Below are 17077 nucleotides of genomic sequence, written 5' to 3'. Positions count from 1 at the left end.
TGGAGGCTAATACATGACAAAGATAAAGAGATATGGAAGGTGACGTAGCCAAAAAGTGATGTAGCATTAGGTTCAAAGGAGCAGGGATTTAGATACAAGGTAGAATCGGAATGGTTCAGAAAGGACACTGGGAGAGGAGCACGCTCTTCCCGTCTTCCAGAAACTAAGGCAAGCGGGATAAAGGAAAAGAGCATGCTCTGAACAGGCTGTAAGGAAAGAGGTGAACTTAGAGAAGGCCACAGATTAATTAAGAACAGGAGCAGAGCAGAAACTGACTGAGGATATAGGGGATCCTGTTACCAGAGAATGAGGGATCCAGACAGCTTGGGAGAACAGGAGGAGTGCTAGTTTCTCTCAGTATAGAACAAGAGTAAGCAAAGACCACTCTCAAGCAGCCATAGAGACTTGTATTTGGGGTGATCCTCTCTTTCCATTCTAATCAAGCTTTCATCTCCACCACTCTACCAAAACTCCTCTTATCAAGACCAATAACCTTCACACCACCAAATTCAACAATCAGTATTCCTTGAGGGTTTTTTTTAGTTTGGTGTTTATTTTATTTATTTATTTATTTTTAAAGATTTTATTTATTTATTTGAGAGAGAGAGAGAGAGCATGAGGGGGAAGGGTCAGAGGGAGAAGCTGACTCCCTGCTGAGCGGGGAGCCTGATGTGGGACTTGATCCTGGGACTCCAGGATCATAACCCTGATCAGAAGGCAGTCGCTTAACCAACTGAGCCACCCAGGTGCCCCTAGTTTGGTGTTTAAAACATAGTTCACTTCCGGGGTGCCTAGGTGGCTAAGTTGGTTCAGAGTCTGCATTCGGCTCTGGTCATGAACCCAGGATCCTGGGGCTGAGCCCTACATGAGGTTCCCTGCTCAGCGGGCAGGCTGCTTCTCCCTTTCCCTCGGCCATTCCCCCTGCTTAGCCTGCTATCTCTCTCTCTCAAATAAATAAAAATCTTAAACAAACAAAAACATGGTTCACTTCCTAGTTCAATTCCTACTCATTCTCCATGTCCCTTGCTGGGTCCCTATCTTCCAACCTTGAAACACTGAGGTACAGGAAGGCTTTACCCTCAAGCTCTTCTTCTCTAACTACACTCACATCTTAGGTTCCCCTAGTCTGTTAGAGGACTCCATGCTGCAAGTTCCCAAATTTAAATCTCCAGTCCAGATCTCTGCCTGAATTTTTAACTCCCTACTTAACCAAATTCTCTAAATTTTCTAAACAAGGAGTAGACTAAACAAAACATATCCAAAAACACCTTTTCTAACAAGGAAAGACTAAGAAAACTTTTCCAACAAGAAGACTAAGAAAGACTGAGAGGAGACTAAGGAGACATGATGACTAATTGCAACGTGGTATCCTGGACTGGATCCTAGAACAAAGAAAGGATGGTAGTGGAAAAAATAGCGAAATCCAAACAAAGTCTACAGTTTAGTTATACCAGTGTTAATTTCTTGGTTTTGACCAAGGACCAGAGTTGGTTATGTAAGATATTAACATTAGACAATGCTATCTTTGTAACTTTTCTATAAACCTAAAATTATCTCAAACTAAAAAGTTTTCAAAACAAACAACACCTTTTCCTCTCTCAGGTTTTACCACTTCGGTACCTGGCAACTCCATTCTTTTTTTTTTTTTTTTTTAAGATTTTATTTTTTAAATAATCTCTACTATGTGGGGCTCGAATCTACAACCCAGAGATCGAGAGTTGCATGCTCCACTGACTGAGCCAGCCAGGCACCCCGGCAATTCTAATTTTACATTACTCAGACATAAAAGCCTTGGCTTGGTCCTTGACCCCTCTCATTCTCTTGCAGCCAACATCTAATCTATCTGCAAATCCTAACAGTTTTATTTTCCAAATACATCCAAAATCTAGCTCTCTTACCTTTTGCAACACAACAACTCTAGTCCAAGTCTCCATTATCAACCTTGTGAATTACTACAACAGCCTCCTAACTTGTCCCTTTGTTTACTTGGAGCTAATACTCCACACATCAGGTTAAGTGATCATTTTAGAATGCTAGTAAAATCATGTCATCCCTTTTCCCCCAAACTTCCAGCTGCTTCTCATCTTCTTAATCAGAACCAAGTCCAAGGGCCTCACATGATCCAGCCACTGTGATTTCTCTGACCTCCTCTAACTGCCTGCCTCTTCCGTCGCTCACAATGTCCCCCCCCCACCTGAATCTAAACTTGCTTCTCCCTCTGCTTGGAATACTCTTCAGAGAGCCGCATGGTGCGCTTCTGTGTTTCCTCCTGGTCTCTATTCAAGTGCCTCCTCATCAAACAGACCAACCTAGCTAAACAAGTGCCCCTGTAACTCTGTCCTTTTAACCTGCTTTATATTTCTTTTTACCCTTACCCATCACCTGACATATTAAATATTGGTTTAAGTGCTTTCTGCCTCCCTTCCCTACCAGAATGTGAATCTCACCAGTACTGTACTCTCAGTACTGAGAAGAGTGCTTAGTATATAGTATTTATTCAATAAATATGAATAGAATGTTCTCAAAAATATGTGGGGATGGGAGGCCAAGAGAGATTTGTTAGGGAGAACTCTAAGATGGCCTCTAAGATTCCCACATGCATACAGGTGTGCAGGCTGTATAATCTCCCCTTGAGTATGGGTGGGGCTGATCTAATCAGACGGACCCTTTAAAGAGTCTAGGAATCAAAGACAGACTCAGAGAAATCTGAACAATCTGCAGCGCATGTTTTCTTATGGACCTTGAAAAAGAAAAGTACCATGTTGTGCAGAGGGCCATGTGATAGGGAATTGCAGGGAATTGCTAAGAGCTGAGAGTGACACCCTAGCCAATAGCCAGCAAGAATAAGGGGACCTCATTCTACTCCCATAAGGAACTAAATCCTACCAACAATCACTGAGCATGGAAGAGAACCCATGTCTCAGATGAGATTGCCTCCCTGGCCAAATTCTAGTCCTATGAAGCTCTGAGTAGAGAACTTGGTTAACCCATAACAAGACTCCTGACCCAAAGAAACTGTGATACAACAAATTTGTGTTATCTTAAGCACTACATTTGTGGTAATCTGTTATGAAGCAAAAGAAAACTATTAACCAGTCTTAAGAATTAAAAAACAACCCTAGTATAACATTATCTTGGTTCACATACAAGGTGAGGTCCCAAGAGGAAGAACTGCCTAGTGAAGCAAATGAGAACTAGAAGAACTGTAAGCCAGCGTAAAAACAGGCCCGGGCAGGAGGTGACTTCATGTGTTAGGCTGGGCTATGTACATTAAACTGGAGGGAGACCAGATGGCGAAGGTCCATGAGGAAGAGCTACTGGAATGAAGCTGTTTAGCCTAGATGAAATATATACCCAGGGCAAAATGAGAAGTGTCTTCAAATACTGCAATAAAGTTGATTTGCAATGAGGGGGAGGGAAACTATGAGGAGAGAGACTGGTTGCTATGTTGCTTCAGAGGGCAGAACTTGAACCAGGGGATAGAAAGGATTGACTGGAAAGTTTTCAGTTCAATGTAAGGAAGAGCTTTCCAATAGAGCTGAGTACCTATTATGTTCTAAGAGCTTTGTTAAGCAATAGGGATACAAAAATGAAGAAAGAGGGGTGCCTGGCTGCTAGGTTTGTTAAGTGTGGGACTCTTGATTTTGGTTCAGGTCATGATCTTGGGGTTTTAAGATCAAGAACCGCATTGGGCTCTGTGCTCAGCAGGGAGTCTGCTTGAGATTCTCTCCCTCTACCTCTCTCTCTGCCCCTCTCCTCCCCTCCACTTGTGCACGCATGCCCGCTCTCTCTCCTCTCTCAAATGAATAAATTAAATCTTTTAAAAAAATGAAAAAAGATATAGTCTCTGCTTTCTATGAGCTTACAGACTAGTGGAGGGCACTGACACATAAACAGATGACGGCTTCCAGCAGTAACTGCTCTAACCGAAGCACGTGTGTGTAAGGGAAAGACATATCACAGGGCTAGAAAAGATGAATGCCATCTGCAGAGGTGAGAAAAGGTGTTCTGGACATGTCGCTAAACTAGCTACTGAAAAATGAGTAAAAATTCAGTAGTGAACTTAGTGGTAAACATTCTAGGCAAAGAGAGCCACATATGCAACAGCAGGGAAAGATGAAACGGCATGGGGGGGGCACCTGGGTGACATTCGTTAAGCATCTGCCTTCGGCTCAGGGTGTGATCCCAGAGTCCTGGGATGGAGCCCCGCATTGGCTCCCTGCTCCACTGGAAGCCTGCTTCTTCCTCTCCCACTCCCCCTGCTTGTGTTCCTCCCTGCTGTTCTCTCTGTCAAATAAATAAAATCTTTAAAAAAAAAAAATTAAAAAAAAAGAGAAAGAAACAGCATAGAGTACAGGGAATAAAATGTGGAGGGGGACTGAGGCAGCATAACGTGGGGTGGCCAGGTAAGGAAGAACCCAGAATCTGTATGTGGTGAGAAAAAGTGAGCAGAAATAAACAGGAGAGCATCACTGTCTGATGCTGGTGTGACAGACGGACTGAGAGAGAGAAACTGAAGATGTCAAGAGTGGTCAGGACCTTTTGCAGATAAGCAGACAAGAGATGATGCAGGCTGGAACAAAGAGAGGCAGTGGAGATGTTACCACCCCCTACCTGTGCTTTCATAATTAAAAAAAAAAAAAACAAACCTTGTAACTAAACATCTGTAAGACCCTTATCTGCATTTTAAAAAACCCTTACTAGGGGTGCCCGGGTGGCTCAGTGGTTAAGTGTCTCCCTTCGGCTCAGGTCATGATCCCAGAGTCCTGGGATCGAGTCCTTCGTCGGGCTCCCGGCTCAGTGGGAAGCCTGCTTCTCCCTCTCCCACTCCCCCTGCTTGTGTTTCCTCTCTTGCTGTCAAATGAATAAATAAAAAATCTTTAAAAAAACAAACAAAAACAAAACAAAACCCCTCACTAAATTCCTTGTTTGTTAAGAAAAAAAGTTCCCTATTTGTATTTATTTATGATATATAAAAACTAAGTAAGCGGTTACCTACTGGGGAGGGGAGCAAGTGGTGGCAGGACCCAGGCAGATGATGAACAAGGACAGAAAGAGATGTTTCACTGCGTACCTTTTTATACTTTCTGGTTCCTGAACTGTATGAATTTATTATCTATTAAAACAAAACAAAACAAAACAAAACATTTCCACCATCTAGGTAGACTCACCTGTGTGCGTTTCCACATTCTTTAGCACATGGTTCTGTTTGCCTCGGGGGAAAGATGTTACTTGAGGATCTGGCCTCCTTACAGCACATTTCTCTGTGTCAACCCTTCTGGAAGACTTGTTGACAACTGCCAAGTTCCCATTGTCACAGGCAGATTTTGCTGGTCTTTCATTAGGATTATCCTTTGGAATGGGGGCCACGTTGTTTCTGGGTCCGGCATTTGTATGTCGTTGGCCCTCTTGTTTTGGTGGATTCCTGCCTGGTCGTGGCCTGGCCCCTTCCACTTCCCAGGGAGGCCTTTTCTGTGGGTATCTTCTCTGCTCATTGCGTCTGGCCGCATACCCATCCAATACTCCTTTCTTAAAGGATGTATCCAAAGAGTCAGGGTGGCTAACCCCCATAGGTTTGGTATTTTCAGGTCCAGCATCCTCAGATTTTGGAGTCATTCTGTTGCCCCACTCACATTTGAGTTTTCCCTTGACTTTTGGTCCTCTACCATAGTTGTACACAAATTGGGCTGCTTTTTTGGGTTTTGCTCCCCTCGGATCTGCACCAACAATTTCCTTCTCATTCTCAAAAGGGCTGTGTTCTCTGGGGTTTGTCCCACTCTCTGACCTAGCCACACTTTCTAAGCCAGCTGCATCTGAGCTCTGGTCAGTGAGATTCTGTACTTTCTTGACTTTGATATGCTGCTTTTCACTCCTCAATTTCTGCCAAGGTTGATTCTGAAGGACATGGCTCTTGAGTGATTTATTAGAAGCAGAGGACTGAAAAGAAATCTGTTGACTTTTAGGTTTGCTTCCCAAAGGATAACTGTGCTGATGAACAGCAGAGATGTCATCATAAGGGACTTGCCTGGAAAGGTGACAGGGAGGTGGTGAACTATAATTTCTTCTACCAATCCTATTAGAATCTAGTTTCCTTTGACTCCCACAATTTAGACCAGAATTTTTTCTCTCCTGAGGAATAAACTCAGCAGCATCCGTATTGAATTTAAAAGTACCTAGGACATAAGAAAATAGACATGCCAGTAAAGAAATTAATCATCACCCATGAAACCCAGAAGACTCTAAGACTTTATCTAAACATTATTTTCCTAAGGACTTGTATAAAACACACTCTTAGTGAGGCCTACATTTCCTGTGAATGTGACGGGTTCAAGGTGCTTGTGGAACACTGACCATTCCATGTCCAGTAACCTCACCAATAGCCACTGCTAAGAACTACTAAGTAAAACTGCTCACCTGAGTGATCAAGCATTATTATTATTATTATTATTTTTAATGTAAGCTCCATGCCTTATATGGGGCTTGAAATCACAATCTGAAGATCAAGAGTCACGTGCTGTGCTGACTGAGCCAGCCAGGCGCCTTGATCAGGCGTTATTTATACATGCATTTATTTTATCAAAAAATTTCAGGTCAGCAAACAATACATGGGTGAGAATCAACCAACACGTTCCATGTGGTCTTTCAAAACTCTTAAGGTAGCATTGTGTAATATCAAGTAAACAGGTTTTGGAGTTGGCCAAAATCAGTTTGAAGTCTGGCCCTTCAATTTATGATATGAGCTTAGGGATATCACTTGATTGCTCTTAGCCATCATTTCCTCAACCATGACAAAAGATGATACTATTTCAAAGAGCTACTGTAAAATTTAAGTAAGATTTCATGTAGATAGTACTTAACATAATGAATACATTAGTTCCCATCTCTCCCCCCACCCAAGAATATATTTTAGGTTTTCTATATATAACCTTTATAATATAGTCCAGAATCCGAGTCTCAAAAATTAAGCATATGCCTCTTCAACCCACTCATTTTTCCCCCAATGTGCTTCTTTGTTCCTGAAGCCCAAAGACTAAATGATCTGCCTAAGGATACAAAACTAGTTAGTAGAAAAGTCAGAATTATGTGTAGCACATGGATTATACAGTTGACCTTTGAACAACACAAGTTTTGCACTATACAAGTCCACTTATATGTGAATTTTTTACAGTACAATACTGTAAACACATTTTTCTCTTATGATTTTCTTGATAACATTTTCTTTACTCTAGCTTACTTTATTGTAAGAGTACAGTATATAATACATGTATCATGCATAATATGTGTTAATCGACTAGGTTACTGGTAAGGTTTCCAGTCAACAGTAGGCCGTGAGTAGTTAAGTTTCTGGGGAATTATAAATTATATGTGGACTTTCCACTGTGCGGGGGGGATTGGCATCCTTTTTTTTTTTTAAGATTTTATTTATTTATTTGTCAGAGAGAGAGAGTGAGCACAAGCACAGGGAGCTGCAGGCAGAGGGAGAAGCAGACTCCCTGCTGAGCAAGGAGCCTGACGTGGGGCTTGATCCCAGGACCCTAAGATCATGACCTGAGTGAAGGCAGACGCTTAACCGACTGAGCCACCCAGGTGCCCCAGGATTGGCATCCTTAACCACGTGATGTTTAAGGGTCAATTGTACTAGGAATGAATAGGGCTTGGAAGACATGGGTTTACGTTCCTGCCCATCACTTGTGTCTTTATGCAAATGACTTAACCTCAATTTTCTTAATAAGGAATGGAGAAAGTAACAATCCCTACGTCAAAGAGTTGCTACGAAGAATAAAGCAAGTTAGTTACATATATAAAGTGGTTAAAATGGTGCTTTATTTTTGCTGTTAGGACTACAGACTATCTAAAACACATAGACCTGACCTCAGATGGGTGCAGTGCAGAGCCTGTGGGTTTCAGGTTTAATAATAAACACTAATGTTTATTAAGCAATTAACATGTGCCAGGCACTATTCTAAACACTTTGCATCTGTTAACTCATTTAATCCTTACATTCCTGATGAGAAAGCTGAGACGCGGAGAAAGTTACTTGCCAAAGGCCACAGAGGTGTTCCAAAGCAGACTGAGGATTCCACCCCAGGCTGTATGACCCTAGAGACCACACTCTTACACTGCACTGTCAGAGGCTGGGCAGTGGGTACCATAGAAACATATACTCAAGAACTGAACGAGATCATAAAGGTCATAGGGTAATCTCTCACTCAATCCAGGATTTGTCCTGAAAGCTTTCACACAGGCAATTCTGGGGATGGGGTGGAAAGCCTTACAAAACAAAGAGGATTAGACAGATTCAGAAGGTGGCAAAGGAGATGTTCCAGAAACATAAGAGAGAACATAAAAGTGGGAATGGGTAGATGAGACCAAGTGGGTGTTGTACAGTCCTCTCCTTCTTGAAGAAACAAAGTTGGAGAGGGGCAGAAGAAAAGTCAGTAAAGTTGTCCAGAATAGCCTGGTAAAGGATGTGAAGAAGGTGTTCCATGTTAAGCAAGCAGTAAGCAGTTGATGCAACTATACAGTCTAGACAGGGCAGCACCTCTTCATATACAGTATGGTTCCATTAGATATGAGGTAGTAGGTAGTGCCCTCAGAAAGACCCTTGAGAGGGAGGAGGAAGGGAAAAAGGGCACATAAATCAGGAATCTGCACCTGAGACACAAAGATCTGAGACATCCTCCTTTTTCTCCTCAGCATTTTAATTAGCTGGAAGTTACTCTGTAAATAGGATATAACTGGTACCCTAGATACAAGATAACATAGCAGCATAGTAAGTGTCCAACAGGCGAGTGGAGAAGAATAAGGGGAAATCCAAGAGATTATGAAGTCTAGAAACAAAGTTGGCATTGGAAAGTCTGCCCATGGGCAGAAAGATATCCCTGAACCTATCTGCTATTTGAGGACAGGAGTGGGCAGAAGAACTAAACCCTGAGTGGAGATGGATATATGGACTAGAGATGATGCTGAAATAAGAGCATGGACTAGGAACCAAGGCAAAAGCAAACTAAGGAACAGGAGAGGGACTGGAGAGGTCTGTAGACTAGGGAACTTTGTCATAGTAGGTGGGGAGGAGGTTGGAACCTGGGGCACAACAAGGGAGGCCAAAACTATAACTCACAACTGACCTCACTCAATCCTGCCTCAAACATTGAAGGGTGTAGAAATGGTCCAGAAATGAGCCTGAGGATGGGAAGATCAATGGATCCAGTTTAGAGGATCTAGGGAAAAATGGGTGGGAGGATAACAAACCACCACACTAATCTAAAAAGGTTCCCATTCCGCAAGATTTAAAACCTAAATTAGGACTAGGGTTTGGAAAATGCCACTTTTTGACCAAGACCCACGGTAACAAGTACATTTTAGCCCCCACCCAGTACACAAACACACATATACTCTTCTTGGTGCCCCAACAGTGGTAAGTGGCAGACCTAAGACTCAAATCAATGACTAAAGTTTACAAACCACATGCTGCAAACTGTCCTGTTTTTCAGAAAGAATGGGTCCTGAAATTAAATCAACACTGGGTTGTGACAAGTATTTTTTTCAAAGAAAACAGAAAATAGAGTGTACTGCAATTAGTAAGGAAAAGCATTACTTTCTAAAACTTCTGGTTCTTTTTTATATTTATACATGTGTGCACTGAGTCAGATGTACCATGTTTCTTTTTGGTCTCTGCCCCAAAAGTTTGGAGAACAAAGACCTAAAGTACACCTTAAAGGAAACGGAAATGGATGCTACATTAACAGTCAAATGAAGCTGTTCTACACATAGAACCAATTCCGAGAGAAGTGAGCTAACAATTATGGAACAGGTACGGTACAGAGCGGAGCCTTCACAGAACTTATTTACCCCCGACCTATGGATGAGGAAACTGAGACTCAGTCACACTGCGAGTTCGTGGCAGTCTGAGAATGGAAACCCCTGCTAAGTAGATGTTCGGCTCGCGCTCGCTCCGCTGCCCCAGGACCCGCCAACCCGCCACGCATCAAGAGCCCGCCACCGTCACGGGCGGTGACTCGGCCGACGCCTGCCTGTTGGAGATCATTGCGGCCTCTGCCCCAGTAGGGCTGGGCTGAAGGCGGGACGTACAGCAGAAGGATGACGTCCATATCGGTTCTCCAGGCGCCGGGACAAACCCGCTCTCCTTGAAACCCAGCTGCGGAGTTTCACAACCCAGTGGAGGACAGTCGAGGTCTCGGTACCCACGACTCGCGTGGCTTGGCCCTTCCGAGACACTATCCCGCGCCCTAATACGCGCCACTCTCGCGATATGCATGGCTGGAGCCCTAGGACTCGCCACTGACCCAATTTCCGCTCCCCGAGAGGGGCCCAGTCCCGCGCGGGCCGGGACAGTACCTGAGACAGGAGGCGCCTCCGCCATCCCGTGCCGCAACACCTAAAGCGAGCCCTGCAACCTAGACAGGGCTGTCACCCGGTCACGTGCCTTTGACTTCCGGTGCCGCAAGACTACTCGCATCTGCGCGCCGGTGGACGGCGACGGAGGTTGCGCGGCCTACGTGAACTGTGCGGTGCGTCCGTGACGTCAGACACAAGCGCCAGGCGCCGGCCTGGAGGAGGAGACTAGAGGCTCGCTGTAGGAGGCGAGGATCACGTTTGTGTGCGGGCAGAATTTGCGAAGTCATTGTTTTTCTTTTTGAGATTCACGGTGTTCTTTTGCTACTATGCCCTTTTTTCCTGGCACCCAATCAACTTCACCTGGCCTTCCGCAGTTAACTTAGACGTCAGCTTCTACTTAGAGTAGTTTGGCTTTGGGGTTAGAAAGCAACAAAAAACCCCTGCTAAGTAGTGAAAAGGGAGTGTGAGGAAAAATATGTGCAAAAACAAAAAAAACCCCACAGCAAACCCAAAACCCGATAAAGGGCTAACATACCGAGAACCCTTACAAATCTGAAAATGATTAAGCAAAAAAAGCCACAAAAAAACCGATTAGCCATGTATTCGAAATGGTGAAGGACTCGCATGGGAAGATGACAATAAAATACAGATGGATGCCAAACGTAGGTGGGAAAGTTTGGAGGCACCAATAATTTTTAAAGTAACAAAATTTTAAAGGCGCCTGGGTGGCTCAGTTGGTTAAAAGTCTGTCTTCGGCTCAGGGCATGATCCCAGGGTCCCGGGATCCAGCCCCTGCGCGTAGCCACCTGCTCAGCGGGGAGTCTGCTCCTCCCCCCTGCTCCTGCCCTGTCTCTCAAAGAAATAAAATACAATCTTAAAAAAATAAGGTAACAAAATTTTTAACGTATGGAGTTTGTTTTGTTGCATTACTAAAAAGAACATTTAAGCATGAAGCATGTGCCTTTGTAGCCTAATTCACTGATCCAGGCTTTCCCCAAAACATGAAATAGATTCATTTATTCACATACGTTTTAACGCATACTCTCTTACTCATTGCTTTAAGTGCTGTAAGTAAATGGTGAAAAAGACAAACATAGTCCTCACCTTCATAAAGTGCATTGCCTAGTAGAGATTAAAAACTAATTCATATTCACAAATTAGTATTTTTTAAATAACTTAAAATTACGTTAGCATTATGAAAGAAGCAGGGTAACGGTGATACTTAATAGGATTTGCTCCAGAAAAGATAGCCAGACTTCCTTGAGTAGAAGGAAAGGTAAGAAGAAGCTAGCTATATGAAAATTCAGAGAGAAGAAATAGTAACGTGCAAAGGCTATGAGGAAGGAAAGACCTTGAAGTGTTCCAGGTGTTGAAATATTTGCTGGACAATAGTGAGAAAGGAGAGTGGCACAGTATGAAATTGAAAAGGTAGGTAAGGTGATCACACAGATCACCTGCAGGCCATGATAATGGATTTTATTCCGAGAGCAGTAGAAAGTTACTGAAGGGTTCTAAGCAAAAAAGTGGTATCTGATCTAACTTAAAAAGATTTCTCCTCTGCCCAAAGGACGAGTGAATTGTGGGGGAGCAAGAAAAGAAGTGGGCAGAGCAGTTACAATTCTTATGAGGCTAATGCAGATCATGATGGCCTTGGACTAGAGTGATAGCAAATGAGATGGAGAGGACAGATATGAAGTATATTTGAGATATAACCAGTGTCTAGCTTCTAAACTTTTTCCATACCAATAGGTGTTATGTGATATCTCCTTGTCGTTTTAATTGATTTTCATTCCCCTGATTACTAATGAGTCTGAACATTTTTTTTAAAGATTTTATTATTTCTTTTAAAGTAATCTCTACAACCAAGATAGGGCTTGAACTAATAACCCCAAGAACAAGAGTCACACACTCTACTAACTGAGCCGGCCAGGCACTCCAAGTCTGAACATTTCTTAATGACCTTTTGAGCTTCTTTTTTAACTGCTTATTCACACCCATTGCCCATTTTTTTCTATTGGGGTTGCTCTATATAAACCATTCTTGCTGATGGTTTCTTGTATATTGTAGGTATTAATTCCTTGTCACTTGTCTTCTTTTCTTCCATTGTCTATTTTGTCCTTCACTGAACGTAAATCCTTAATTTTGACAGATCAGTTCGTCAAACCAACCAACCAACGGTACTGTCACCTTTAGAAATTACCACATGTATCGTCTGGATCCAATCAGGACAGAGGAACCACACAGTCATTTGAACAGAGATGATTTTATTTATTTAAAGACTTATCAACTATAACAGAATTGGAGTAATAAGGGATTGACTAATAAAGAAGTAAAAAGAACTTTAAAATAAAATAGGATTAGTGATATAAGGAACAGCCACTACCTCTAGGGTTGAGATAAACTGTCTAACAAAGATCACTCCAGAGCTGAAGTGCAGACCTTATCAGAGAGGATGTGCCTGTGGCTCACTAGATGGCAGGGAAGTGGCTGTGGTGTTACAAAGGGTGCTGGGAAAAGTCATTCATGGAAAGGTGTCTCAGAAGAGGCACTCTACTACAAACCACCTGAGGGGGTGCCAAGAGAACCTTCTAGCTGTTAGCCACCACAAGCTGAAAAGGCCAGGTGCTGAAGAAGCCCTGTACACTGCAGGAGCCAAACCCCTGGAGAAGCTGCCCACAGCACCAAAGCCTGCCTAACTGAAACACTAGAAACAGGAAGCAAAACATTTTCCTCCTGCAATATCTCTCTGGTGCCCTCTACTGACAAATCTTAATATCTGCCAGCTGATAAAGGATAAATATTTAAAAAGGTGCAAATCATTTCACAGAGCAGGCAAAAAGGATAGATAAATTTGGAACTAAATGACAATAATTCATAACTGGCACACTAAGGAATCTTCTCATTATTTTCAAAACTTATAAAAAATGGAAGCAATCAAACATTTATCCTGCCTTTCCTATACAAATAGTACTTCATACAACATACCAAACTTATGACATACTTGCATTAAAAAATAAGTCCAGGGGTTTCCTGGCGCCGGAATTTATGGCCGACGCCGCCATTTTGGCTTCCTGGCTTTGGGCTTCTACTGCTGGTCACCGTCTGCAGTCATTTCGAGCGGTCATGTCTGTGTCTACAACGCAGCTGCTGAAGGACCTCACAGGCTTCACTCTGCGGCTCCTGGTGCAGCTGCCCAGATCCATTTCAAGCCCCGGCGGGAGAAGCTCTGGGACCCTGGATGTCGCCACTGGGCTCACCTCCTGCTTCCTGCATTTTCTCCTGCCACTAGGCTGGGTCCTGTCACATCTGGAAAGCTACAAGATGCGAGAGTGAAGGGGGCTGTCCTGCCCCTCACCCTGTGACCTGATCACCCCTGGCCTCTCCTGATCATGTCTGCTGCATTCCTGGCTGGCCTTCTCTGGATCATGTCCTTCAATTACTGAGTGACCTCTTCTGCAATCATGACTTCTCAGTTTCTCCATGGTGACATCCTCGGACCACATATATTGGTTTATAAGGCCCTACTTGGTAGGGCCCTCCTTGTAACAATAAAGTCTATTTAAACTTCAAAAAAAAAAAAAAAGTCCAGAGGTGGTTATAAAAACTACCTGGCGAGCTTTTAAAAATCCAAGTACTCACAACATATTCAGATCTATTATATTAGAATCTGTGGTGGTAGGAAAATATAAAAGGAAAGCTATGGGATATGAATAGAGGTTGAAGTGTCAAACTTTTTTACTTTCTTATTGGATCATTTCAATCTCCTCCACCCTTGCTAAACTGCTGGGGCTGACAGATTACAATTTAAGGAGACCACCTACGCTCAATTCTGCTTCGGAATGCTGACTAGTGGCAGCTACAGGAGTATCATCAGAGACTATGCTGTGCCTGGGACTGACTCTATCACAGGACTCATCTTCTCCACTTTCCTTCAATTCAATAAGATTGACACAGACCAAGGCCTGGCTTTTGGTCTTTTCTGAGTACAGCAAGAATTAGCAGAATGCTAAAGGTGTTAAGAATCTCCAGGGAAAGTATGGTCAGAGGCAGGGAATCATGACTTTATGGTGGAAGTGGGGGAACTGGAAGCAATTACTACAGCATAACAATGGAAAGTGGGACATAGCACGGAGAGAGGCTGCAGAGAAATTTTTGGGACTTTTATTGGCAAGTGACAGGAACCCAAATCCAACTAGTTTAAGCAGAAAAAGGCGTTTGCTGGCAGAATTCTCAGAGAGTTCCCAGAATTAAAGGAAGAATTGCAGAGACTTGGAGCACTCTGGGAATCTCAAGGTTCAGATGTAAGGTGCCATGAGGATTCTTTCATTCGGCCTCTCATCTTATCTCCTCTCTGGCCTCAATATCTCAAGCTTCTCACACTGACAAAGGGGTAGGGGAAGAAAGTATTTCCCCTAAGTTTCCATTTAGAAAATTCAAGGGAAGAACTTCCAACAGGCACAGCCTGGTCACAAGCCCACTCTCATAGCTTGGAAGAATAAGGGTAGGGCTACTCTAAATGGTATTTTTGCAATAATCACATGCTTATTTTGGGGAGGCAGTTCTGTAGAAGAGAGAGAATGTTGGGGCACCTGGCTGGCTCAGTCAGAAGAGCATGCAACTCTTGATCTCAGGGTCATGAGTTTGAGCCCCACATTGGGTGTAGAGACTTCTTAAGTGAATAAATAAAAACTTAAAAAGAAAGTTTCTCCATCTTTAAAAAAAGAAAGAAAGCGAATGTTTTTTCTTTTTTAAAAGATTTATTCATGAGAGAGAATGAATGGGGGGGGTGGCAGAGGGAAAGAACATCCAAACAGACTCCCACTGAGCATGGAGCCCGATGTGAGGCTTGATTCCAAGACCCTGGGCTCACGAACTGCACTGAAACCAAGAGTTGGATGCCCGACCAACTGAGCCACCCAAGCGTCCCTGTTCTTTTTTTTTTTTTTTAAGATTTTATTTTTTAAGTACTCTCTACCCCAAACATGGGCTCAAACTTAAAACCCCAAGATCAAGAGTTACATGCTTTACCTACTGAGCCAGCCAGGCACCCCAGAGAATGTTGTTCTGAAAAGACTAAGCAATAAACCATTACAGAGAGATAGGGGCCAAGTCACAGACAACTTTATATGTCTTGCTCGAGGTGTCAGGGAACCATAAAAGACTAAGGAGTGACCAGGTCAGATTTGTATTTTAGAAAGATAAATACAGCTGTATGTGATGAATGGAGTCAAGGAAGTGAAATTACGCATGAAGAAAAAGCAAGTCATTAATTCCAAAAGACACTCAGGGTAAAAAGCAGGGTTTGATGATTAACTGAATGTGTAGGGTGAAGCAAACTGTAGGCATCAAGGATAACTCAAGAGCCTTCTGTTTTGAATGATGGAGGATAATGGTTCCATTAGCTGAGACAGGGAAAACAGGAGGAGGAGATTCAGATCTGAGGGAAAGATAATGGTTGTGTCAGCCATTTGAATGTCAAGTGTTTTCCGCTTCAGGAACATCCAAATAATTGCTAGGCAAACAGCGGCATGTGAAAAGGATTCTGAAATTCAGGGGCAAGATCTGGGGTAGAAGTATAGATTTAGAAGTCAGCAGTTCAAGTCATGAGAATAATTGAGCTCAGTAAATATAAGTGATCAGAGAAAGAAGTATGGTGGGTAAAGGTTAGAATGCTGCGGAACACTAACATTACAGAGTTGGAGATGAGGATTTCAAAAAGGAGTCTCAGAGAAAATAGTAAGAAGAACAGGAAAACCAGAGAGCATTGTCACAAAAATCAAGGCAGCAGAAATTTTGTCAGAATGATTGCTCACTGGTATCCAATGCACTAAAGAGGTCTAATTGGAGGACTAAATATCACCCATTAAAACTGGCAATATATGGGACACTGATAACATTGGCAAGATAAGAAACAGAGCAGGAATATTTGCTAAGAATGAATCCCAAGATAATAAGCTTAATTTGGATATCAGATTTTAGATAGCAGTGGGCCATTTAATTAGGAATGCCCAGGACTGAAAATAACGAAGAAAGAGGTCTAGGCTAGTGATAGTTATTTTGAGTCCTTGGTGCACAGGTAATACTTAAAATCTTGGGTGTGAAACATTTCAAGGATATATCTTTTGATATATCTCAAATCCAAGATTGAAACTATAGTGGAAGAAATATTTAAAGAGCTGAGTGAGAAATTGTAGAGAAGCCAAGGAAGGTTTCAAGAAGGTAATGATGAATAGCACAATGTTCAATCCCATCAGAAGGTTTCTTGAGAGGGTGAGATTCGTCCCCACTAATGGCAGGAGTTTGGACCGACTGTAGCACTTTTGGCACTTTCCAAGAAAAGAATGAAGCCCCTATTTTTTTTGTTGTTACTGGCCTTCACAGGAGAATAGCAAGTTGCAAAGTATAGTTAACACTTGAACAACGTGGGGAATAGGGCACAGTTGAAAATCTGCATATAACTTTTAACTCCCCCCAAACTTAACTACTAACAGCCTACTGTTGACAAAAAGCCTTACCAATAACATAAACAACTAACACATATTTTGTATGTTATATGTATTCTTACTGTAGTCTTACAATAAAGTAAGCTACGGAAAAGAAAATGTTATTAAGAAAATCACAAAGAAGAGAAAATACATTTACAATCCTGTACTGTAAAAAATCCATGTAGAAGTAGATTGTGTTCAAACCTGTGTTATTTAAAGGTCAACTATACTCA

The 17077-nt window shown here is 42.6% G+C and overlaps 1 protein-coding gene across 2 annotated transcripts in view; it reads right to left on the bottom strand.

Moving 5' to 3' along the window:
• The window catches only part of NFX1 (nuclear transcription factor, X-box binding 1), a 73141-nt gene extending 62640 nt beyond the window's left edge, over positions 1-10501 (bottom strand). For both annotated transcript variants that reach the window (XM_008695112.2, XM_008695113.2), the window contains exons 1-2: positions 10360-10501; positions 5172-6173 (exon numbers count right to left, since the gene is read on the bottom strand). In XM_008695112.2, coding sequence (XP_008693334.2) covers positions 5172-6173; positions 10360-10384 — 1027 coding nt within the window. In that variant the 5' untranslated portion in view covers positions 10385-10501. The remainder of the gene's footprint in view (positions 1-5171; positions 6174-10359) is intronic.
• Positions 10502-17077: the final 6576 nt, after the last annotated feature.

The sequence above is a fragment of the Ursus maritimus genome, unplaced genomic scaffold, assembly GCF_017311325.1.
Source record: "Ursus maritimus isolate PB19 unplaced genomic scaffold, ASM1731132v1 scaffold_17, whole genome shotgun sequence".
Lineage (NCBI taxonomy): Eukaryota > Metazoa > Chordata > Mammalia > Carnivora > Ursidae > Ursus > Ursus maritimus.
Note: the sequence above shows the minus strand (reverse complement) of the source record. Positions and strands in the feature narration are given on the sequence as shown.